This window comes from Salvelinus fontinalis, chromosome 24, assembly GCF_029448725.1.
Source record: "Salvelinus fontinalis isolate EN_2023a chromosome 24, ASM2944872v1, whole genome shotgun sequence".
NCBI lineage: Eukaryota > Metazoa > Chordata > Actinopteri > Salmoniformes > Salmonidae > Salvelinus > Salvelinus fontinalis.
The window spans coordinates 18,055,481-18,079,961 of record NC_074688.1 but is presented as its reverse complement, the minus strand read 5'-3'; the positions used below and the strand labels follow the sequence as shown (position 1 = coordinate 18,079,961).

The 24,481-nt window shown below is 45.2% G+C and overlaps 1 protein-coding gene across 7 annotated transcripts in view; it reads right to left on the bottom strand.

The window, feature by feature from the left end:
• Positions 1 to 11,449: 11,449 nt before the first annotated feature.
• LOC129822075 (A-kinase anchor protein SPHKAP-like) overlaps positions 11,450 to 24,481 on the bottom strand; it is a 440,116-nt gene continuing 427,084 nt past the window's right edge. For 4 of the 7 annotated variants that reach the window (XM_055879961.1, XM_055879965.1, XM_055879962.1 and 1 more), the window contains 5 exons: positions 18,149 to 18,325; positions 17,087 to 17,170; positions 16,502 to 16,551; positions 13,254 to 13,462; positions 11,450 to 13,130 (listed from right to left, as the gene is read on the bottom strand). In XM_055879961.1, coding sequence (XP_055735936.1) covers positions 12,978 to 13,130; positions 13,254 to 13,462; positions 16,502 to 16,551; positions 17,087 to 17,170; positions 18,149 to 18,325 — 673 coding nt within the window. In that variant the 3' untranslated portion in view covers positions 11,450 to 12,977. The remainder of the gene's footprint in view (positions 13,131 to 13,253; positions 13,463 to 16,501; positions 16,552 to 17,086; positions 17,171 to 18,148; positions 18,326 to 24,481) is intronic. The other 3 variants (XM_055879964.1, XM_055879966.1, XM_055879967.1) reach the window with 2 other exon arrangements.

The window sequence follows — 24,481 nt, the reverse complement described above, 5'->3', positions numbered from 1 at the left end:
TTTTATTTATTTATTTTATTTATTTAACCTTTATTTAACCAGGTAGGCAAATTGAGAACACGTTCTCATTTACAATTGCGACCTGGCCAAGATAAAGCAAAGCAGTTCGACACATACAACAACACATAGTTACACATGGAGTAAAAACAAACATATAGTCAATAATACAGTGAAAAAAAAAAAAAAAAAAAAAAAAAAAAAAGTCTAGATACAATGTGAGCAAGTGAGGTGAGATAAGGGAGGTGAAGGCAAACAGATATATGTATAAATAAATAAAAATATAAAAAGGCCATGGAGGCGAAGTGAGTACAACACAGCAAGTAAAATAAAAACTAAAAAAAACACTGGAATGGTTGGTTTGCATTGGAAGAAAGTGCAAAGTAGAGACAGAAATAATGGGGTGCAAAGGAGCAAAATAAATTAATAAATAAATACAGTAGGTAAAGAGGTAGTTGTTTGGGCTAAATTGTAGATGGGTTATGTACAGGTGCAGTAATCTATGAGCTGCTCTGACAGCTGGTGCTTAAAGCTAGTGAGGGAGATAGGTGTTTCCAGTTTCAGAGATTTTTGTAGTTCGTTCCAGTCATTGGCAGCAGAGAACTGGAAGGAGAGGCGTCCAAAGGAAGAATTGGTTTTGGGGGTGACTAGAGAGATATACCTGCTGGAGCGCGTGCTACGGGTAGGTGCTGCTATGGTGACCAGCGAGCTGAGATAAGGGGGGACTTTACCTAGCAGGGTCTTGTAGATGACCTGGAACCAATGGGTTTGGCGACGAGTATGAAGCGAGGACCAGCCAACGAGAGTGTACAGGTCGCAGTGGTGGGTAGTTCATTTCATGAACTTCACTGTGGAAAAGTTAATATACTGTACATTTAGCAACTTACAGGAACAGTTAGTGATAGTGCCTTGCTGAAGGACACATCGACAGATTTTTCACTTAGTTGTGTAGAGGAATTGAACCAGCAACCTTTTGGTTACAGGCCCAACACTCTTAACCACTAGGCTACCTGCCAATATGTCTAAATGCCTTAGTTTGCTGTGATATGACTGGTTTAACATTTGGCTCCAATGATCATAAAGTAGAATATATCTAAAAGAACGACTTTATTCATCATTTTATTGCGCGTAAAGGTGGTGGAATTATGAGGGAGTCAAGGTCAGAATACGTCGCATCTGTAGACACCTCCGCCAAATTCGTTTTATTTGATCTCCAGCCCTAATGAATAGTGGGTGAAGAACATGTTATTCTCATGCTTAAATTCAAGAACAGAATACGCACAGAGAGAAAAGTGCATAAAAAGTGAATTATGTTCTATTTAGGCGCGCTAAACTCAGGTTGCAATCCCCCCCTAGCTGCCTCATTGGGCTGCCTGTCTTGTGTCTGTTTACTGAAAGCCATCAGGGCCCAGCCTCGGTAATAGGATGGAAGGAGGATGATTTCACAGGATTATGACACTAATCTCCCCTTAACAGGACACTTCTCTCCCCTCCCTCCGCCTCCTAACCGCTCTGTCATCTCTTTTTTCATCACTCTCTCCTACTATTTCTCTCTGTCGGCCCCTGTTTTACTTCCATTCTAATTTCCACTGTCGTCCCACCATCTCCCGCTCCCCCACTCTTTGTTGTTCCAGATTTTTTTTAAAGGTCCAATGCAACCGTTTTTATCTCAATAATAAATCATTTCTGGGTAACAATTAAGTACCTTACTGTGATTGTTTTCAATTTAAAATGGTCAAAACTTCTTAGCAAAGAGCAATTTCTCAAGTAGTAATTTGAGTGGGGAGGGGAAAACTGAAACCTAGCTGTTTTTTGCAGAGGTTTGGAACTCTCTTATTGGTCTATTAACTAATTGACCGCCTGGGGATGTCACCAGGCAGGCCAGAACTCCATCCCACCAAAACAGGCTGAAATTTCAGGCGGTGTAAAGGTTGTCAATGTAGTTCTCCTCCTCAGACGAGGAGGAGCATGGATCGGACCAAGATGCGGAGTAGGAGGTATTCATGATTTAATGGCAAACCAACAAAACACTACAAATTAACAAAACAACAAACGTGACTAACCTGCAACAGTCCTGTGTGGCCCAAACGCTGACACAAGAACAAACACCCACAAAACACCAGTGAAACCCTGGCTGCCTTAGTATGACTCTCAATCAGAGACAAACGATACACACCTGTCTCCAATTGAGAATCATACCAGGCCGAACACAAAACCCCACATAGAAATAGAAAACATAGACTGCCCACCCAACACTCACGCCCTGACCAATAAAGACATATAAAACAAGAGAAAACAGGTCAGGAACGTGACAGGCGGTCTTTTTCAAACAGCTCTTACACTAAAAGGCCATTATCATAATTTTAACAATTTCACAGTATTATTCAAACGTCATAGTGTGAAAATATATATAATTTTTTTCTGCACTGGGCCATTAAATTAAAATAATATCTGTAGAATTAATTTCATAGAACCAAATACTGCTAAATAAATTTATTGTTTTGATTAAATATGCAGGAAAAAATGTAAAAGAGTAATTGATATGGAATGTAATTATCTTAACAGAATCCGTGTGGGTGTTCTCATGACCATTCAGTTACTCCATCTTCTTCTGCCTCATCTTTCTCTTCTCTTTTTCCTCTCTCTTTTCACCACTCTCTTCCCTCGTGTCCTCTTTTCTCCAAATTGTACACCTCTGTGCTCTCCTTCTCTCCTCCATGCTTCTCCTCTTTGCTCCCCCCTTCTCTCTCTCTCTCTCCAACCCTGCAGCGTGAGACTTTTAATAAAAACACACTTTACTTTTATGACAATGCAGAGCCAGTGTCATTGAACCATCCCAGCCCCATGTTTATTTTTTCACTACACTGTGTGTGCTTGTCGATCTCTCTGAAGTCTGTCTATCTGTTCCATTAGAATCATTCCTCCATAGGAAATACCTGCTCCATTTACAGTTAATAGTTGTTTAACTTTTACTGCCTCAGAAACCCGGATCCGGGATCACCCCCCCCCCCCCCCCCCCCCCCACACTGATTAGCATCGCTAGCATAGCGTCACATTTAAATAGTAGCATCTAAATATCATTAAATCACAAGTCCAAGACACCAAATGAAAGATACAGATCTTGTGAATAAAGTCACCATTTCAGATTTTTAAAATGTTTTACAGGGAAGACAAAATATGTAAATCTATTAGCTAACCATGTTAGCAAAAGACACCCTTTTTCTTTGTCCACCATTTTTTCTCAACACCAGTAGCTATCACCAATTCGGCTAAACTAAGATATTGATAGCCACTAACCAAGAAAAAACCTCATCAGATGACAGTCTGATAACATATTTATGGTATAGGATAGGTTTTGTTAGAAAAATGTGTCACGAATCCCGCTTCCTGAGTCTGGGTTTGCCTGTGTGTCTGTCCTGGAGTGTGTTTCAGGTGTCCTGGAACGCATCCTGTCTGGTTGCCGGGCGAATTAGCTCATTGGGAGATTGATTTCACCCGCACCTGTTTCCCGTCAGTAATCTGCACACCTGTCCTGATCATCATCTCTACCCTTCAAAAGCTCTGACCTGACTTCCATTCCCTGCCGGATCGTTAGCCATGAACAGTATGTTGTGCCTGAGTACCAGACTCCAGTTGGATAGAATTTGTTTTGTTGTTTTCATTTACGTATTGCTTGCCTTGAACTTACCTCCGTTTGTTTTGCCTTCAGTTACTCACCTGGATCATTCACTCCATTCCCGCCTGGTTGACAGAGGATTCTACTACTACATTGGATTCATCTATTTCCTCTCATCTACTCACCACCGCTGCCCGCTACACCATCTGGATATATCTACCTTTTCACAGTTCACTGTAAATAAATACTCACCTTCTTCCTACGCTCCTTGTCCTGGTCTGCTTCTGGGTTCGATCTTGAAAGATCGTGACAGAACGATCCGGCCAGTAATGAACCCAGCGGACCTGGACTCCGTTTGCCATGCCATTACCCTGCAGGAGAAGAAATTGGGACAACACAATACGGCGCTACAGGAGATGGCGAGTTCGATCCAGAACTTATCTGCTAGCTTGACACAAGTCCAGGATCAGCTCAGTTTGCAGGTGATTCATTCACCACCGGTTTCACCCATCTCACCTGCCGTGTCTGAAGCGGTTCCATTTCGTGAACCCAAGGTACCGACGCCTGATAAGTATGAAGGGGATTTGGGAAAATGCCGTTCGTTTCTTATGCAGTGTGGGTTAGTGTTTGATCTACAGCCCCATTCTTACGCCACTGACAAGGCTAGGATAGCCTTTGTTATTGAACTGTTGCGTGGAAGAGCTCTGGAATGGGCTTCAGCCGTTTGGGAACGACAGGGAACCTGCACGGCTTCATATCAGGAGTTCACGGGAGAGATGAGGAAGCTTTTTGATCATCCAGTCCGAGGTAAGGACGCAGCTAAACGTTTGTTCTCTCTTCGCCAAGGAGCTCGCAGTGTGGCAGATTTTATGATTGAGTTCAGGACATTGGCTGTGGAGAGTGGTTGGAATGAGGAGTCACTACAAGCGGTTTTTTACAAGGGGTTGTCAGATGAACTTAAGGATGAGCTGATTTCTTATCCAGAGCCTAGTGACTTAGACAGCTTGGTCGCTTTATCTATTCGGGTTGATAATAGAGTCCGAGAGAGAAGGAGGGAGAAGCAGTGGGGTCTATCCAATCAATCTGTAACTCGGTTACCATTCGGTTCAGGAGGTGAACCAGGACGTATTGATCGTTATTCTCCACACGGGATTAGTAGAGGGGTCTTGCCACCAGATTCTGAACCAATGCAAGTGGGGCGACACGGGCTAACTAAGGCGGAGCGCCAACGTAGACGTGAGACCAATAGCTCTTTCTACTGTGGTAGATCGGGAGATTACAACTCCGCTTGTCCACAGCGCCCGTTAAACTGCCCGGCTCGCTAAATTTGGGAGGAATTTTAGCGAGCCAGTTTCAATCTCTCAAGGATCTTGTCAGACCCCGTTTTGCTGCGACCCTTATGAATAAGGATCAGAGTTTTGACCTGAACGCTTTTATCGATTCAGGTGCCGATGGTAACTTTATGGATGCCGACTTGGTGGAACAGCTGGGGCTTTCCAAGGAGCAATTGCCGGAAGCCATTGAAGCAACCACTCTGAACGGCAGTAGTCTGGCACGGATCACTGTGAGGACTGAACCGGTTAAGCTGTTGGTGTCGGGAAATCATTCAGAGTTTATCTCTTTCTTCATTTTGTCCTCGCCCCATGTTCCTCTGGTTCTTGGTTACCCCTGGCTGAAGGAACACAATCCCTCGTTTGATTGGGTGACGGGGAAGGTAACTAGTTGGAGCATTGAGTGTCATGCTAACTGTCTTAGGACTGCCTGTTCTCCTGCTGTTTCCAGTCAGGTCAGTGACTCTGCTCCTCCTGATTTGTCCCTGGTTCCAGAAACATATCACGAGTTGGGTGAGGTATTCAGTAAACAGAAGGCTCTGTCTCTTCCTCCCCACCGACCTTATGATTGTGCGATTAATCTGTTTCCTGGATCTGCCTTTCCCAAGGGACGGTTATACAGTATCTCTCGACCGGAACGTGAGGCCTTGGAGACCTACATCAAGGAGTCTCTAGCTACAGGTCTCATTCGGCCATCGTCATCACCTTTGGGAGCAGGTTTTTTTTTTGTGAGCAAGAAGGATGGTTCTCTTCGACCGTGTATTGATTATCGGGGTTTGAATGAGATTACGGTTAAGAACAAGTATCCCCTGCCCTTGATGAGCTCGGCTTTCGATTCCTTACAGGGTGCTACGGTTTTTACGAAGCTTGATTTACGTAATGCTTATCATTTGGTTCGGATCAAGGAGGGGGACGAGTGGTTGACTGGGTTCAATACTCCGATGGGACATTTTGAGTACCAGGTGATGCCGTTTGGACTGACCAACGCTCCGGCGGTGTTCCAAAGTATGGTGAATGACGTTTTGAGAGATATGATTGGTATTTTTGTGTTCGTTTACCTGGATGATATCCTCATCTTCTCAAAGGAGCTTTCTAGCCACGTTCTGCATGTCAAGCAGGTCCTGCAGCGGTTGTTGGAGAACCGTCTGTTCGTGAAGGCGGAGAAGTGTGATTTTCACGCCCATACAACGTCCTTCCTCGGGTACATCATATCCAGGGGAGAGATCAAGATGGACCAAGAGAAGGTTCGGGATTGGGTCCAGCCCGGTACAAGATTGCAGCTCCAGAGATTCCTGGGGTTTGCAAATTTTTATCGGAGGTTTATCCGTGACTACAGCCGGGTGGCTGCACCTTTAACTGCCCTGACGTCTTGCACCAGAAAGTTCTGTTGGACTCCTGAGGCAGACCGAGCATTTCTGGACTTGAAGAGCCGATTCACCAACGCCCCGATTCTCTCAACCTGACACTTCCCGTCAGTTCGTTGTGGAAGTGGATGCTTCTGATGTGGGTGTGGGCGCCATCCTGTCCCAGCGTAGCTCCACTGACGGTAAACTCCATCCCTGCGCTTTCTACTCTGGTCGTCTTTCTCCAGCTGAAAGAAACTACGATGTGGGTAACCGGGAGCTTCTCGCTGTGAGGCTTGCCTTGGAGGAGTGGCGGCACTGGTTGGAGGGAGCGGAGCAACCGTTTGTGGTCTGGACTGACCACAAGAATCTGGCTTACGTACAATCGGCTAAACGTCTCAACGCCCGTCAGGCTAGGTGGGCCTTGTTTTTTGGACGTTTCAATTTTTCCCTGACGTTCCGACCTGGGTCTAAGAACGGGAAGGCGGACGCCCTGTCCCGGATGTTCTCTAAGACGGAGGAGATTGGAGTCAAGACTGAGACGATTCTTCCCCAGAATGTTGTCGTGGGAGCCGTTACATGGAGGATAGAGGAGGATGTGATGGCGGCCCTTCGGGCCCGGCCCCGGTACCGGTCCACCCGGTCGGTTGTTCGTACCCGAGTCGGTCCGTTCTGCTGTCCTTCAGTGGTCCCACGCCAGCAAGATAGCTTGTCACCCTGGCGTTACTCGGACTATGGCACTACTGCGCAGACGTTTTTGGTGGCCTGCCATGGGAGAAGATACCCGGAGGTTTGTTGCCGCATGTCCTGTTTGTGCCCAGAACAAGAGTACCAATCGGCCCAGCTCTGGGCTTCTTCACCCCCTACCTATTCCTCGGCGACCTTGGTCGCATCTGGCCCTGGATTTTGTCACGGGATTGCCCCCTTCTGTTGGGAACACGGTCATTGTGGACAGATTCAGCAAGTTTGCTCATTTTGTTCCTCTCTCCAAGCTTCCATCGGCTACGGAGACGTCCGAGATCCTGGTCAGGGAGGTTTTCAGGGTTCACGGATTGCCCAGTGACATTGTGTCTGACCGTGGTCCTCAGTTTACCTCTGCTGTCTGGAAATCCTTCTGTTTGGCCATTGGAGCTACAGTCAGTCTCACTTCTGGATTTCACCCACAGTCTAATGGTCAAGCGGAGAGAGCCAACCAGAAAATGGAGTCCACGCTGCGTTGTCTTGTCTCTTCTGATCCCACCTCTTGGTCATCTCAATTACCCTGGGTTGAGTATGCCCATAATACCCTTCCTTCATCTGCCACTGGGATGTCCCCCTTCCAATGCCTTTACGGATACCAACCTCCTTTGTTTCCTTCTCAGGAGAGGGATCTCTCGGTTCCCTCTGTCCAGACCCATATTCGTCGTTGCCACCGGACCTGGCATCGGGCCAGGAAGGCTCTCCTTAGAGTTTCTGACCGGTATCAGATACAGGCGAACCGTCGCCGTATTCCTGCCCCAGCTTATACGGTTGGAGATAAGGTTTGGTTGGCTACACGGGATCTTCCTCTACGGACGGAGTCAAGGAAGTTGTCACCTAAGTTCATTGGTCCGTTTGTAGTGGAGAGAATCATAAATCCTGTGGTGGTTCGACTCAAGTTGCATGCAACACTTAGAGTGCATCCCACTTTTCATGTCTCCTGTCTCAAGCCGGTTCACCTCAGTCCTCTGCCTCCTCCTCCTCGTCCTCCTCGGATGATCGGAGGTGGTCCTGTCTACACGGTGCGCCGCATCATGGACTCCAGACGGCGGGGTCGAGGGTACCAGTTTCTAGTGGACTGGGAAGGATATGGTCCAGAGGAGAGGAGTTGGATTCCTCGGCGACAGATTCTGGATGACGACCTGATTCGTGACTTCTACCGCCTCCATCCTGGCGCTCCAGGTAGTCCGCCCGGTGGCGTTCGTCGGAGGGGGGGTACTGTCACGAATCCCGCTTCCTGAGTCTGGGTTTGCCTGTGTGTCTGTCCTGGAGTGTGTTTCAGGTGTCCTGGAACGCATCCTGTCTGGTTGCCGGGCGAATTAGCTCATTGGGAGATTGATTTCACCCGCACCTGTTTCCCGTCAGTAATCTGCACACCTGTCCTGATCATCATCTCTACCCTTCAAAAGCTCTGACCTGACTTCCATTCCCTGCCGGATCGTTAGCCATGAACAGTATGTTGTGCCTGAGTACCAGACTCCAGTTGGATAGAATTTGTTTTGTTGTTTTCATTTACGTATTGCTTGCCTTGAACTTACCTCCGTTTGTTTTGCCTTCAGTTACTCACCTGGATCATTCACTCCATTCCCGCCTGGTTGACAGAGGATTCTACTACTACATTGGATTCATCTATTTCCTCTCATCTACTCACCACCGCTGCCCGCTACGCCATCTGGATATATCTACCTTTTCACAGTTCACTGTAAATAAATACTCACCTTCTTCCTACGCTCCTTGTCCTGGTCTGCTTCTGGGTTCGATCTTGAAAGATCGTGACAAAATGTGCATATTTCAGGTATAAATCATAGTTTGCCATTGCAGCCACCAACACATCTCACCAAAGCGACTAGAATTACTACAGAGAGCAACGTGTATGACCAATTTACTCATCATAAAACATTTCATAAAAATAGACAAAGCATAGCAATGGAAAGACACAGATCTTGTGATTTCAGACAATATTTCAGATTTTCTAAGCGTTTTACAGCAAAAAAACAATAAATCGATAAGTTAGCATACCACATGTGCAAACGTCACCCCAGCATGAATTCAAGCCAAAGGGAGCGATATCGTTATCATCGCCAAAAGATATACTTTTTTTCACTAACCTTTTCAGAATTCTTCCGATGACACTCCTGTAACATCATATTACAACATGCATATATTGTTTGTTCGAAAATGTGCATATTTAGCCATAAAAAAACGTGGTTATACAATGAAATAGTAGCAAATCAAGCCTCAACATGTCGGACGCCATCTTTCATAGTGATCTAGTTTAATCGAAAGCTAATCATATACTTGACTAAAAAATACAGGGTTGACAGGAATCGAAAGACAAATTAGTTCTTAATGCAATCGCTGATTTACATTTCTAAAATTATCCTTACTGTGCAATACAGGGTTCGCGAAGCTATAGCAAACAAAATTGCGGATATATGCTTTTAAAATATTTCGACAGAACAACGATTTATCATATTAAATATTTCTTACTATGAGGTGATTTTCCATCAGATTCTTGGGCAATGCATCCTTTCTTGGGTCTACTCTTCTTTTGGTCGAAAGATGTCCTCTGTCCGTCGAAATGCCCACTAACGTTCGACCGGGACCCCGAATTGTGCCCAAAGCTTCAAAGAGCATCACATAGAAATTCCTCAAAATCGCACTAAACGGATATAAATTGCAATAAAACGGTTTAAATTAACTACGTTATGATGTTTCTAACTCCTATATCGAATTAAATTACAGACGGATACGTTTCACGTTGATAACCGAGCCTCTGAAAATGGCACCCCGAAGTCCTCTTCTGCGTAATGGCCAGACTCGAAAGGGGGGCTACCCTCACTCCTTGGCCTTTTATAACCTCTGAGAGCTACGCAGAAAGCCCATTCCACTTCTCATTGGTTACTGACATCCAGGGGAAGGCGGGTGCAGTTCATGTCGTTCCATAGGATATACACAGACTTTCAAAACTGATCTGAAATCAGAGCTTCGCTCTCAGACCATCGCAGTACCTGTCATGGATTTCGCTGTAGAAAGAGTTCTGGGTCACCCACAGACAAAATTCCAACGGCTATAGAAACTAGAGAGTGTTTTCTATCCAATAGAATTAATAATATGCATATTGTACGATCAAGAATTGAGCACGAGGCAGTTTAATTTGGCGACACCCAGAAATAAAAAATGCTAATTGCGCCACCTATTGACTTAAGAATAGAGTGCTGATGTGCTGAAAGTTCCCCATGCTCTGCTCATTGGTGGTTCCTATCTCCTCTTGCACACTCCATCCAGCCATTCACTCCGTCATCCTTTTCACTTTCATAACACACACACACACACACACACACACACACACACACACACACACACACACACACACACACACACACATTTATGTCAATTACAACCTCCCCTTCTTCTCCCTTGCAGATCTGTTTTAACACTCAAGCCAGTAGAGTTCTGTCGGCCAGCGCTGACAAGATGGCTCGCCTGTGGGATGTCCAGTCTGGCGTCTATCTTCAGGTCCTGGAGGGACACATGGATGAGAACTTCTCCTCCGCCTTCAACTGCGAGGGTGACACCATCACAGGTAATATGTACCCTCTGTCAGGGCTGGGGTCAGTTCCATTTCAAATCAGCATTGAGTTAGCAAAATTTGATTTTGAATTTCAGTTTACTTTCTGAATTGCCTGAAATGGAATTGAGCCCAACCCTGCCCTCTATATAATCATACCTAGTTAAAATGCTAAGACGCCACAGCAAACTCTTCACAGCCAAACAAGCATTATTTTTTATCCACTCACAAGCACTTTATCAAAGTTCAAATGAACAGACCACAGCTGGATGAGGTGAGCTTCTGTCTCCTTTTCAACCACCTGTCCCTGTCTTCTCTCTGCTGCAGGCAGCAAGGACAACACTTGTCGCTGACCCGTCCTACGGTCAGTAGATTGTGTGAGGAAAGGAAGGCCATCTGGACAGGTGACTCCAGTCTGACTCCTGATGTCCATCCCCCAACAAGAAGATGACTCCAACAGGGCCTTATTTGAAGATGCCCTTCCTGGAAGTTATCACTGACCCAATGCATGACCTCCTAGTTTCTGTGGAGTAAGATTCCGTAGATCGGATAGCTTTGGTGAATTAATTTGGTCCCACTGTCATTTTACTATGTAGCACTGTAGACAGACAGTTTAGCGCGGTGGGTGCGTCCCAAATGGCACTCAATCCCTATTAAGTGCACTACTTTGAGCAGGGCCTATAGGGCTTTTCAGCCTGCATTCACCAGTTAGGATTTGACCTGGACTGGTCACTTTGGTCCTCTGTCATGTTCAGTGTTGATAATCAGTGTTTATTTGTGTGTTAATTGGTGAATGGGCCGGACGGAAGAATGTTTTCTGTACCCATCTTTTCTCAATAAAAACTATTCATGCTCACATATTACATGAATTTATTGATCTCAAAAGATAAAGATACATTCAGTTTCTACAGCAACAGAGTTGATTTGTGTGCTTTATAATGCCGACGATTTAACACTAGAGTACCACTACGCAGATAAAACCTGACAAACCAGATTCACGTACAAATTAGACATTAAACCTTCTTTTTCTTTCTGAAAGTAGTAAAAATGAAATGATAGAGAGCAGTCTTTCTACATCAAGGTGAAGCAGTTCAAGAATCTACAATATGTACAGCTATCCAAAATAAACAATTCTCAAAGAACATGAAGAACGACAGATAACTTACTTAAGAACAATAGATAACATGAAGAATGACAGATAACTTCAGCAGTAACAAAGTTACAATAGAAGTAGACAATGTTGGCCAATGTAAACGACAACTATCATCTGGGTCCGTATTCACAAAGCATCTCAGATTAGGAAGGCTGCTATAGGATCAGTTTTGTATTTTAGATCATAATAAATATGATTACCAGAATGGGGGGGGGGGGGGGATCTGATCCTAGATCAGCACTCCTGCCCTGAGATGCTTTGTGAATACAGGCTCTGGGCAACTGTCAAGCGTAGTAGTGATCTCAGCAAAGCCTAACTGGAACGATGGCTGCTGCCTGACAGTCTCAACAAGATAGCTACTGTACATTAAAACATCACCTGGTGTCTTTTTGAGTTTGTTGGGTTGAAGGAATGGGGTACAGGGTTTTATTGGTGCCTTGTTTGTGTTTATGTGTAATAAATACATCATTTAGAAAATTAACACATCAGATTGTGAAAACGTAATGTATAGGATATATAACAACGAAAGGAATACAAATTCTGCAGGCTAGAAATCTCAGATGGCTGATTTGTTTGCACTAAATAAATAAGGCCTACATCCCAAACTGATGCTGGGTTGTCCTTGGGTTCGTCTAACTAGGGACCGTGCGCCAGAAAATGAGAAACATGCTTATCTTATTAAAGGGAGACATGTCTGCTCACTGCAGCCTAATGAAAGTCCCATAGCCAGTCCTATAAGAGGGTGTGTAATATCACAGGTGTGATGGGGTTTTTAGCCTGAAGGTCTGACCTGTTTGTGCGTCAGCCAAATCTTCTACTCCTGGTCCATTGACCATAAGAGTTGGCAAGACAGCACAAACTATTCTGGGACCAGGAAAGGGTTTCTATCCTAGTACCAGACCTGTTGATGCTTTAGCCAAAACTTTTAGCGTTCCTTGTCATGGCTTACATCACAATTAATGAAAGATGAATTGGCTAAATCACAAACAGATCTGGCTACCAGGCTAGGGGTTTTTCATGATTCACACGTGTGCTGAGAAACACTAGGCTTGATGGTTGGGTTTGATGCATTGGGCGTACACAGTTGGAGACATTGGCTGGTGTGTGTGTGTGTGTGTGTGTGTGTGTGTGTGTGTGTGTGTGTGTGTGTGTGTGTGTGTGTGTGTGTGTGTGTGTGTGTGTGTGTGTGTGTGTGTGTGTTTGTGTAGATGGGGGGTGTTGGCAGAGCCTAGTGGGTCTCCAGTAGCCAGTCAAACAGGCTGGATAGAGAGCTGCCTCCGCCCTCCTCTTCCTGGTGAAGCTTACAGAACTGGATGACAGCGTTGAAGAGATCTCCGATCCTCCATGCCTTCTGAGACACCAGCTGCAACACCCTCTGGAACTGAGACATCACACTCAGCCAGATTACCATGCTCCTTGTGCACTACACAAGACATGCAGATAACAGAGTACAATACACACACACACACACACACATGTCCGGACATAATCAGATCCTGTGTACCTGGATGTGCTGTGCTGCACCCACCTTCGACGTTCTCCTGTCTTTACACTTCCTGAAGTAGACGGCATGCAGGCCCAGCTCGGAGGCAGCGATCCACTGCAGGGCCAAGCGCAGCTCTGAGTCCACACACTCTGGATCCAAGTCACAGTTGACCACCAGAAGCTCCCTGTGGCTGCTACTTTCCACTACTGACCGCAGTGAGATGCCCTCTGCAACACACACAGGAAATACATCACGCCCACTTTCTGTACATCAAGCTAACTTCCTGTAGTTTCAATTGCAAAGCTACGTTGAGGTCTGATGGCACATTGGATGGATCTGGCACCAAATAGGTTCAAGATAGGTTGGGTAAGGAGGGCTTGATACCATCAGTGTTGGGGTACATTTCGTTAAACTATTTAATTACATTTTTCAGTAGCTTGGTTGTAGTTCAACTAAATTAAAATCTTGGTAGTGTTTTTAGTAGTTAATAACTTTTTTGCCATACAGTTATGTATATATGTAACTACTGGAACTACACACTTGCAAAAATACGATATGGGTGAAGTAGACAAGAATCTTTTACGGCATCAGACCTGCCTAATTTTCACATTAAACACTTTTTGTGTGCCTAATTCTCACTTTGTCTTTAATAGGCTAAATGACACATTCTGTTACCATTTGACTCCAGAGGGATGTGTTCTTGCAATTTGTAGTCAATGACATTTCAGATATAGAATTTCTCACAATGTGGTTTGGATGTAGTGAACTACTTTTTCTCAGTAACTTTCGTTAAGTCAGCTACAGTTGAAGTCGGAAGTTAACATACACTTAGGTTGGAGTCATTAAAACTTGTTTTTCAACCATTCCACAAATTTCTTGTTAACAAACTATAGTTTTGGCAAGTCGGTTAGGACATCTACTTTGTGCCTGACACAAGTCATTTTTCCAATAATTGTTTACAGACAGATTATTTCCCTTATAATTGTCACACCCTGGCCTTAGATATCTTTGTTTTCATTATTATTTTAGTTAGGTCAGGGTGTGACATGGGGAAGTATGTGTTTTGGTTTGTATGTTTAATGGGGCAATGTCTTGTCTAGGTGTTTGTATGTCTATGGCTGCCTAGATTGGTTCTCACTTAGAGACAGCTGTGGTTTATTGTCTCTGATTGAGAGCCATATTTAAGGCAGCCATAGGCATTTGGGTTTTGTGGGTAATTGTCTATGTCTATGTTCTATGTTGCATGTGTGCACTTAGTTCTGTTTAGCTTCACGTTTGTTTTGTTCATTTTGTAAGTGTTTGTTTTTTCCTTCATTAAAGAAGATGTATTTTTCACACGCTGCGCCTTGGTCCTCTGTTTCTCAAGAAGACGATCGTGACAATAATTCACTGTATCAAAATTCCAGTGGGTCAGAAGTTTTCATATACTAAGTTGACTGTGACTTTAAACAGCTTGGAAAACTCCAGATAATGATGTTATGGCTTTGGAAGCTTCTGTTAGGCTAATTGACATCTTTTGAGTCAATTGGAGGTGTACCTGTGGATGTATTTCAAGGCCTACCTTCAAACTCAGTGCCTCTTTGCTTGACATCATGGGAAAATAAAAATAAATCAGCTAAGACCTCAGAAAAACAATTGTATGCCTCCACAAGTCTAGTTCATCCTTGGGAGCAATTTCCAAACGCCTGAAGGTACCACGTTCATCTGTACAAACAATAGTACGCAAGTATAAACACCATGGGACCACGCAGCCGTCATACCCCTCAGGAAGGAGATGAGTTCTGTCTCCTAGAGATTAATGTACTTTGGTGCGAAAAGTGCAAATCAATCTCAGAACAACAGCAAGGATCTTGTGAAGATGCTGGAGGAAACAGGTACAAAAATATATGTATCCACAATAAAAAAAGAGCCCTATATCGACAGCAAGGAAGAAGCCACTCCTCCAAAACCGGCATAAAAAAGCCAGACTACGGTTTGCAACTGCACATGTGGACAAAGATCGTCGTTTTTGGAGAAATATCCTTTGGTCTGATGAATCAAAAATAGAACTGTTTAGCCATAATGACCATTGTTATGTTTGGAGGAAAAAGGGGGATGCTTGCAAGCCGATGAACACCATCCCAACCGCGAAGCACGGGGGTGGCAGCATCATGTTGTGGGGGTGCTTTGCTGCAGGAGGGACTGGTGCACTTCACAAATTAGATGGCATCATGAGGGAGGAAAATTATGTGGCTATATTGAAGCAACATCTCAAGACATCAATCAGGAAGTTAAAGCTTGGTCGCAAATGGGTCTTCCAAATGGACAATGACCCCAAGCATACTTTCAAAGTTGTGGCAAAATGGCTTAAGAACAACAAAGTCAAGGTATTGGAGTGGCCATCACAAAGCCCTGACCACAATCCTATAGAAGATTTGTGGGTAGAACTGACAAAGCGTGCGAGCAAGGAGGCCTACAAACCTGACTCAGTTACACCAGCTCTGTCAGGAGGAATGGGCCAAAATTCACCCAACTTATTGTGCGACGCTTGTGGAAGGCTACCCGAAACGTTTGACCCAAATTAAACAATTTAAAGGCAATGCTACCAAATACTAATTGAGTGTATGTAAACTTCTGGGAATGTGATGAAAGAAATAAAAGCTGAAATAAATCATTCTCTCTACTATTATTCTGACATTTCACATTCTTAAAATAAAGTGGTGATCCTAACTGACCCAAGACGGGGAATTTTTACTCAGATTAAATGTCAGGAATTGTTCAAAACTGAGTTTTTGGCTAAGGTGTATGTAAACTTCCGACTTCAACTGTATATTTTGCTTAAGGGTAGCTTAACTTCTTCCAGTGTGAAGTCATTTTTAGCTTGGTAAACTATATTTTCAGAGTATCTTCCACAACACTATATATATAAGGCTGTTATATTGACCTAAAATGCTTAAGTGGCAGCACTGCAGAGATAAAGCAGTGATATATTTACCATTTCGACATTTGAGTTACACATTACATTGCTTTTGAAGCTCCAGCATCTTGGGAATTAGTCACACCAAGTAGCCATAGATAGATAATGTGAGTGACTCATACAATACTCAGTGAAGAGGTTGAATAGAGGTTATCGTGAAGACGAATGAGAACAAAGATGAGACAGTAGGGGAGACAGCGAGAGTTGAGTTTCCTTTGTGACATAATGTAGACAGTAATGACATAGAAATGAGACAGTGTGATATAGTGTGTGTGTGTGTGTATGACTCAGACAGGGTGACGCTACTCACCGTCTACGTTCTCCTTGCTCTCCCTTAGGTAACCCTTCTCCGCCTCCTCACTGAGAACAGAGAGCATGAACATTAAGACAATACAGTAGGTGGCATTCAGATTCTCACTTTCTACCCTTAGGCCAGATTTACTAAGCATCAAGTTTTTTCAGTAAGGGATAACTGATAACAGACCAAAAACAAAGAAAAATGTCTCATTTTGCACCTTTCTATTGATCTTAATCTTTCTCCTTACCTTTTTGTTCTGTCCTGAATGTTTCATTTCCTTTATAAAAAATAGGTGCAAACACTTAGTTCATCTAGCTGTAAGTGTGAATTTATTCCCTGTCATGGATTTAAAAACATGTAATCAGTGTATGCATGGGGTAGGTAGCCGGATGTAGCATCCACCACATTTCCTACATCGGTTGATCTCTTCATGAGTTGGAGTGAACAAGTACACACTTCATAAACAGGGTAGACACTAGAGAGAGAATCCGACTGGAGCCTATGAGACTGAATTCTCCTGTTCAAAGGGCTTTGCTTAAAGCCTCAGCACTGTGTTGTAGGAGTGTTGTTTGCATGTCGTTAGGAGTTATCAGTTACCTGTTTACTGTGCTCTGAGTGGGGATGTCAGAGAAGCCCTCCAGGTCTGCCAGACCCAGGCTAGACGTGCTGCTGTTCCCGTTCCTGCAAATCCAAACAGAACTAAAACTCATATCCTGTCTCTCGAAAGGCGACACGATCAGTGACTTGTGAATGGAACAATAAGGAGCTGCGGTGAAGCGAGCAATGTTGTTCATTAGCTGGTGATTAACATAGAAACCGCAGCTGCAGCTGATCAGGATGGCTGGGCTGGAAGAGAGAGCCAGACTGGCAATGGGCCCTTCCTTGTGGAGATGAGGGGTGTGGAAAGATTGAGCAGTTGGGCGAAGTGGGCGACCATGTCCAGTGTCAGCAGTGTCACCGTGGAGTTAATCGGGGATGATGTGGTCAGGAAGGCAACAGCCACCAGGTGTCCGTTTATGCCACAGCTGTCTACGCTGGCAGGTAAAAGCAGCAAGCAGCACACATTTCATCACCACTACTGCCAAGCTGAAGCCAACCAGCCACACAGCCCTCCTCCTAGTCCTCTGGAGCCTAGAAACGTATCCACCCCACTCTTTGTTATCTATACCCTGGTCTCATTTCTCCTGGCTTAGAGGAATGGCAGTAATAGACTAACTACCTCAGGTTTTTGGCTTGGCTGTGTGTCAGTATGAGGCTAGCTAGTGGAACTGAGAAATGGCACTACAGTAGCTGAAGCAGGGAATGATAAAGCTAATGTTCTGTGGGCCTTTAATGTGTGAGAAGCAGTGTGACGTCATGCCTATGCTACTGCGGCTGCAGCGCAGGCTGCAGGCCCCCAGAGCTCTACACCACGCTGGCTCTGGAGTGGGGCTCAGTGCACCAGGTGAGCTCTCTACCAGTGAGAGGAAAGCCCCTGGGCATACAGCTATTCCACTGAAGCCGCAAGAGCCGAAGACTGGCACAGGACAGCAAAGAGTGAGTGTGAGCAGCAATGGGCTGATGAGAGGGCGACGGACAGCGAGGGCAGTAGTAGCGGTAGGAGTGCTCGGAGCAGTGCATGATGGGACGGAGCAGCAGTTGGTTGCCAAGGTTACTGACCCCTCGCTCAGCTGGATAAAACTACTGGTCTCCTCGTGGGGGTCGTCGTCAGGGGCGATCTGGGACCAGCTTCCTGAACTGTCCTCACTGCTAGCACTCAGAGAGCGCTTGTTTTGCTCACCTACAGTGGGTACTGCAGCGGCCGCAGAGGGCACTGCCGTCCTGTCTCTCTCACAGCTGGGGAGAGCAAACAGCAGGGTCACCTACTGTATTCACTCTTAGAAAAATGATTCATAAAGTGGTTCATAAAGTGAACCTTTAATGGTTCTAGTTAGCCATTTTTTTCTAAGAGTGTACATACGATGTGATAGGCTGGGAGACTGGGAGGAGCTCAACCCCTCTGATGTGATCTTTCCCCTCATTTATTGATTTGGTTCTATTCTTGTTCAGGGGATACAGATTGTACATTTCTTGATTCTAGAATGTAGTTTTTTTTAAAAGTGTGCTACGTACTGTGACTATATACATTCTACATTTGTGTTGGGACCATGAAATCCTGTTCATCACATATTACATACAACCCCCCACCACCACCAAGTATTGGCCTTTCTAAAATATGGGCCTGTTTTATAGAGGGTGGATAACCCAGGTGCTTTAGTTGTGTAAAGTATGTTTTGTATTTGTGCCTATCCAAATTAACCAGGATTAAGAAATTACACGAAAGGCTGCAGTGTTGGCTGGTTTTTTAATGCAACAGAGAAACTGATTAATTTAAATCCTGATTAGATGATTGAAAGCTGCCAGATTCCCATAGTGGGTTAAGGTGTTATTTGTCAATGTCAATGAGCCTCACGTTTTCACCAGGGAAAGACCCAGATGGAGATGAATTGTTCCCTAATTGGAGTTTATTAAGTGTTAAGTGAAAAACCAGCAAACCCTGCAATCATTAAGCAGCTTAAATATAAATCTCTTCCAACTATTTTCCTTTTCATTTAATTTATTGCATGTGTCAATCCAATCTACAGGAAACTGCCAAAATAATGGAAACACTTGAGTAAATTAGGAATAAAAAGTATATTGAAAGCAGGTGCTTCCACACAGGTTGGGTTCATGAGTTAGTTAAGTAATTAGGCAACACTTTTGGGAGATTCTGGAGCAAAACACCAAATTATGGAATTTCTCGTGGAAGAATAGTGTTGCATCCCTCCGATAGAGTTCCAGACACTTGTAGAATATACGCCAAGGTGCACTGAAGCTGTTCTGGCTTGTGATGGCCCAACACCCTATTGGTGTTTTCTTTATTTTGGCAGTTATCTGTATATGATACTATGTTTGTTTTGTCAATTACCTCCAAAGTATTTAAACACCATTGTTTATTTTCATTTCTAAACACTTCCCTTTATATTTTATCTGCTCTATCTATTTGTGAGACCTTGTGTTGTCATTTACAGCATGTCAACGTGGTCTGCAAATGTTTGTCGCTTAGCTGATGAGCTCAAAATGAGCAACTATTTCCCGGAACACCAATAAAGTGACCTGAAGTACTTTGGAAGTTTTCTGTAACCTCCTCCTTGTGGGGCCCACCTCCTCCAGTACAAGGCCTCCCTGCAGTGTGTATATTCACACTTCACTGCTCCCCTAAAGGCCACTCTCACATTACCAAGAAGGTCTGTGTGAATCTTCTCACCTTACTGAGTCCCTGTTACACAATTTTCCTCTGAGTGAAATGTCAGACCCAAATTACAGGACAATATGATGCCACTGTTGTATGTAGCCTGTGTCTCTTATATACATAATATACTGTATGTGTGATATACACTTCCATCCATATGTATTTGGACAGGGAAGTAATTTTAAAAAAATGTGTGTCTATACTTTAAAAAATTTGAGATCAAGTAAAATGTCACCTTTTACGGTGCCCTCTGTACTTATTGGGACAGTGAAGCATTTTTTCTTATTTTGGCTCTATACTCCATACGTTTGGATTACAGACGCACCAATATCATACCCCCAAGACATTACCTCTTACCTCTCACTATTACATTTTTAGCATTTTTGGGGGGGTATGATATATGTGCGTCTATAACTTTCTCACTTATCATTATTCACAATTCATTAAGGATTATCTGTAATCCTGGTAGAATCCAAATTCATGTAGAAGTGTTTAGAAACATATTCTATTCTTCTTTACAATAAAAGTGACTCCAAAATGACACAATACATTATTTACCATGAGTTTCTACTGGGAACAAAATAATCTGAAACACAACCAAAACAAACACAAACAGCAAATGAGTCACAAGCTTGATGTAGTCATTGCATGCTATGAATATGGGACCAAATACGTCACTTTTTACTACTTTAATACACATAAGTGAATTTGTCCTAATCCAACACTTTGCTCCTCTAAAATGGGGGGACTATGTATAGAAAATGCTGTAATTTTTAAACTGTTCACCCAATATGGATGAAAATATCCTCAAATCAGGCTGCACTTTAACCTCGTAGTCATTGTTTTATTTCAAATAAATAGATAGGCTAGCCCAGGGGTGTCAAACTCAATCAGCACACGGGCCATAATAAAAAAAAAAGGATTTTGCGGGCCAGACCTATGTACATCCTATATACATAAGTGGGCATTATTTTTTTTTTACGTGCAACTGCGACCCAAACTGGCCATTGTTTTATTTGAAAAAATGATAATGTCCACTGATGTACATAGGATGATGTAAATATAATTTTAACATTAAAACAAAAGAAAAGATAAGTAATATTTGCTTTTGCTTCCCTGCTTGCAGATGTGCATAATATAATGCAACCTTAATCAATAGTATTGAATACTTCCAAATAACAAAAACGGAGCTATAAATTGTTGTAACGTTTAAACTTAAAACATGGTTTGTTTTTTTGTACAGCATGGATCATCGGTGTGGTTGAATGCACCATTCCCGTATGGTGCACACAAAATGTATTGTAGCAGTGTAGCCACTCTAGGCTACTGCTCTAATGTTGTTGTAATAGTCTACATGTTTCTCCTTTGCATGGTGGTTTGTTGCAGGTTTAGTTCTTTGGTTGTTCATTGTCAAGCTTTTAAAACCCAAGCCAGACAGCAACATTTTAGTAGCCTAGCTAGGACTGTGGCACGTGGTCTGTATACTTTCCCTCCGCTGCACGCTGTAAACCAGCCAGTTTACAATTGGCTCATTCATCCCCCTCCTCTCCCCTGTAACTATTCCCCAGGTCGTTGCTGCAAATGAGAACGTGTTCTCAGTCAACTTACCTGGTAAAATAACGGTAAAATAAAAAATAAAAAAATAAAAAACGGGACACACGAAAGCAATTGAAGTTGAATTCACCGATGCGAGCACATCAGGTAGTAATTTCATGAAGTAGAGGGCCCACGGGCTGTCACGTTCCTGACCTGTTTTCTGTTTAGTTTTGTGTGTTAGTTGGTCAGGACGTGAGTTTGGGTGGGCATTCTATGTTGTCTGTTTCTATGTTGGTTTAGGGTTGCCTGGTATGGCTCTCAATTGGAGGCAGGTGTTTGGCGTTCCTCTAATTGAGAGTCATATTTAGGTAGGCGGTTCACAGTGTTTGTTTGTGGGTGGTTGTCTCCTGTGTCCGTGTCAATGTTTGCACCATACGGGACTGTATACGGTTTGTTCATTTCATGTAGTCTGTTCATTTCGTTCTTCACGTTGTATGTAAGTTCGTCGTTCAGGACTGTCTACTTTCGTTTTGTTATTTTGTTAGTTTATAGTGAAGTTCGTGTTTTCGTCTTGTCTTTAATAAATCATTATGTCTTCACAATCCGCTGCGCCTTGGTTCCCTCAATACTCCTCCTTTTCGGTTGAAGAGGAGGAGGATTAGCGTTACAGAACCACCCACCAATCCAGAACCAAGCAGCGGTTTAAACGGAGTAAGGGACAGCACAAGAAGGAGGAATGGACTTGGGACGATGTATTGGACGGTAAAGGTTGCTACACATGGGAGGAGATCCTGGCTGGAAGGGATCGCCTCCCATGGGAACAGGTGGAGGCACTGAGGAGAGCAGAGGCTACTGGAGTGAAGAACCGGAGTTATGAGGGGACGCGTCTTGCACGGAAGCCCGAAAAGCCCGTGAGTAATTCCCAAAAATTTCTTGGGGGGGGGCTAAGGGGTTGTGGGCCAAGGGCAGGTAGGAGACCTGCGCCCACTTCCCAGGCTAACCGTGGAGAGCGGGAGTACGGGCAGACACCGTGTTACGCAGTAGAGCGCACGGTGTCTCCTGTACGTGTGCATAGCCCAGTGCGGGTTATTCCACCTCCCCGCACTGGTAGGGCTAGATTGGGCATTGAGCCAGGTGTCATGAGGCCGGCTCAACGCGTCTGGTCTCCAGTGCGTCTCCTCGGGCCGGCATACATGGCACCTGCCTTACGCATGGTTTCCCCGGTTCGCCTGCATAGCCCAGTGCGGGCTATTCCACCTCGCCGCACTGGCAGGGCGACCGGGAGCATTCAACCAGGTAAGGTTGGGCAGGCTCAATGCTCAAGAGAGCCAGTACGCCTGCACGGTCCGGTATTTCCGGCGCCACCTCCCCGCCCCAGCCTAGTACCTACAGTGCCTACATTACGCACTAGGCTACCAGTGCATTTCCAGAGCCCTGTTCCTCCTCCACGCACTCTCCCTGTAGTGCGTGCATCTAGCCCGGTGCCTCCAGTTCCGGCCCCACGCACTAAGCTACCAGTGCGTCTCCAGAGCCCTGTACACACTATATATTCTCCCCCTACTAATCCTGATGTGCTTGTCCTCAGCCCGGCGTCACCAGTGCCGGTACCACGCATCAGGGGTAGAGTAGGCTTTGAGGATACAGTGTGCCCTGTCCCTGCTCCCCGCACTAGTAGGAAGGTGCTTATCATTAGCACGGTGCCTCCAGTTCCGGCACCACGCACCAGGTCTACAGTGCGCCATATCCGGCCAGAGCCATCCGTCTCACCAGCGCCATCTGAGCCATCCGTCTCCCCAGCGCCATCTGAGCCATCCGTCTCCCCAGCGCCATCTGAGCCATCCGTCTCCCCAGCGCCATCTGAGCCATCCGTCTGCCAGGAGCCTGCAAAGCCGCCCGTCTGCCATGAGCCTGCAAAGCCGCCCGTCTGCCATGAGCCTACAGAGCCGTCAGCCAGACAGGAGCCGCTAGAGCCATCAGCCAGACAGGAGCCGCTAGAGCCGTCAGCCAGACAGGATCTGCCAGAGCCGCCAACCAGACAGGATCTGCCAGAGCCGCCAACCAGACAGGATCTGCCAGAGCCGCCAACCAGACAGGATCTGCCAGAGCCGCCAACCAGACAGGATCTGCCAGAGCCGCCAGCGAGCCATGAGCAGCCAGAGCCGCCAGAGCGCCATGAGCAGCCAGAGCCGTCAGTGAGCCATGTGCAGCCAGAGCCGTCAGTGAGCCATGAGCAGCCAGAGCCGTCAGAGAGCCATGAGCAGCCAGAGCCGTCAGAGCGCCATGAGCGTCGTGAGCCGTCAGCCTGCCATGAGCGTCGAGAGCCGTCAGCCTGCCATGAGCGTCGAGAGCCGTCAGCCTGCCATGAGCGTCGAGAGCCGTCAGCCTGCCATGAGCGTCGAGAGCCGTCAGCCTGCCATGAGCGTCGAGAGCCGTCAGCCAGCCATGAGCATCGAGAGTCGTCAGTCAGCCATGAGCTGCCCTTCAGCCTGAAAAGGCTGGATACCCAGAACTGCCCATCAGTCCAGAGCTGTCTCTCTGTCCGGAGCTGCCTTTCAGTCCGGAGTTGCCCCTCTATCCTAATCTCCCTCTCTATCTTCATCTATCTCTATAGTCTTATCTATCCCTCTATCTTGATTTATCTCTCTGTCCTGGCGTTATCCTTATTTAATATATTATTAAGAGAATTGTGTGGGGGAAGAAAGAGGGTGGACATTCTATGTTGGAGGAAGTTAGGATGGATTATGGTGGGGTGGGAACCGCGCCCGGAGCCTGAGCCACCACCGTGGTTAGATGCCCACCCAGACCCTCCCCTAGACTTTGTGCTGGTGCGTCCGGAGTTCGCACCTTGTGGGGGGGGTACTGTCACGTTCCTGACCTGTTTTCTGTTTAGTTTTGTGTGTTAGTTGGTCAGGACGTGAGTTTGGGTGGGCATTCTATGTTGTCTGTTTCTATGTTGGTTTAGGGTTGCCTGGTATGGCTCTCAATTGGAGGCAGGTGTTTGGCGTTCCTCTAATTGAGAGTCATATTTAGGTAGGCGGTTCACAGTGTTTGTTTGTGGGTGGTTGTCTCCTGTGTCCGTGTCAATGTTTGCACCATACGGGACTGTATACGGTTTGTTCATTTCATGTAGTCTGTTCATTTCGTTCTTCACGTTGTATGTAAGTTCGTCGTTCAGGACTGTCTAC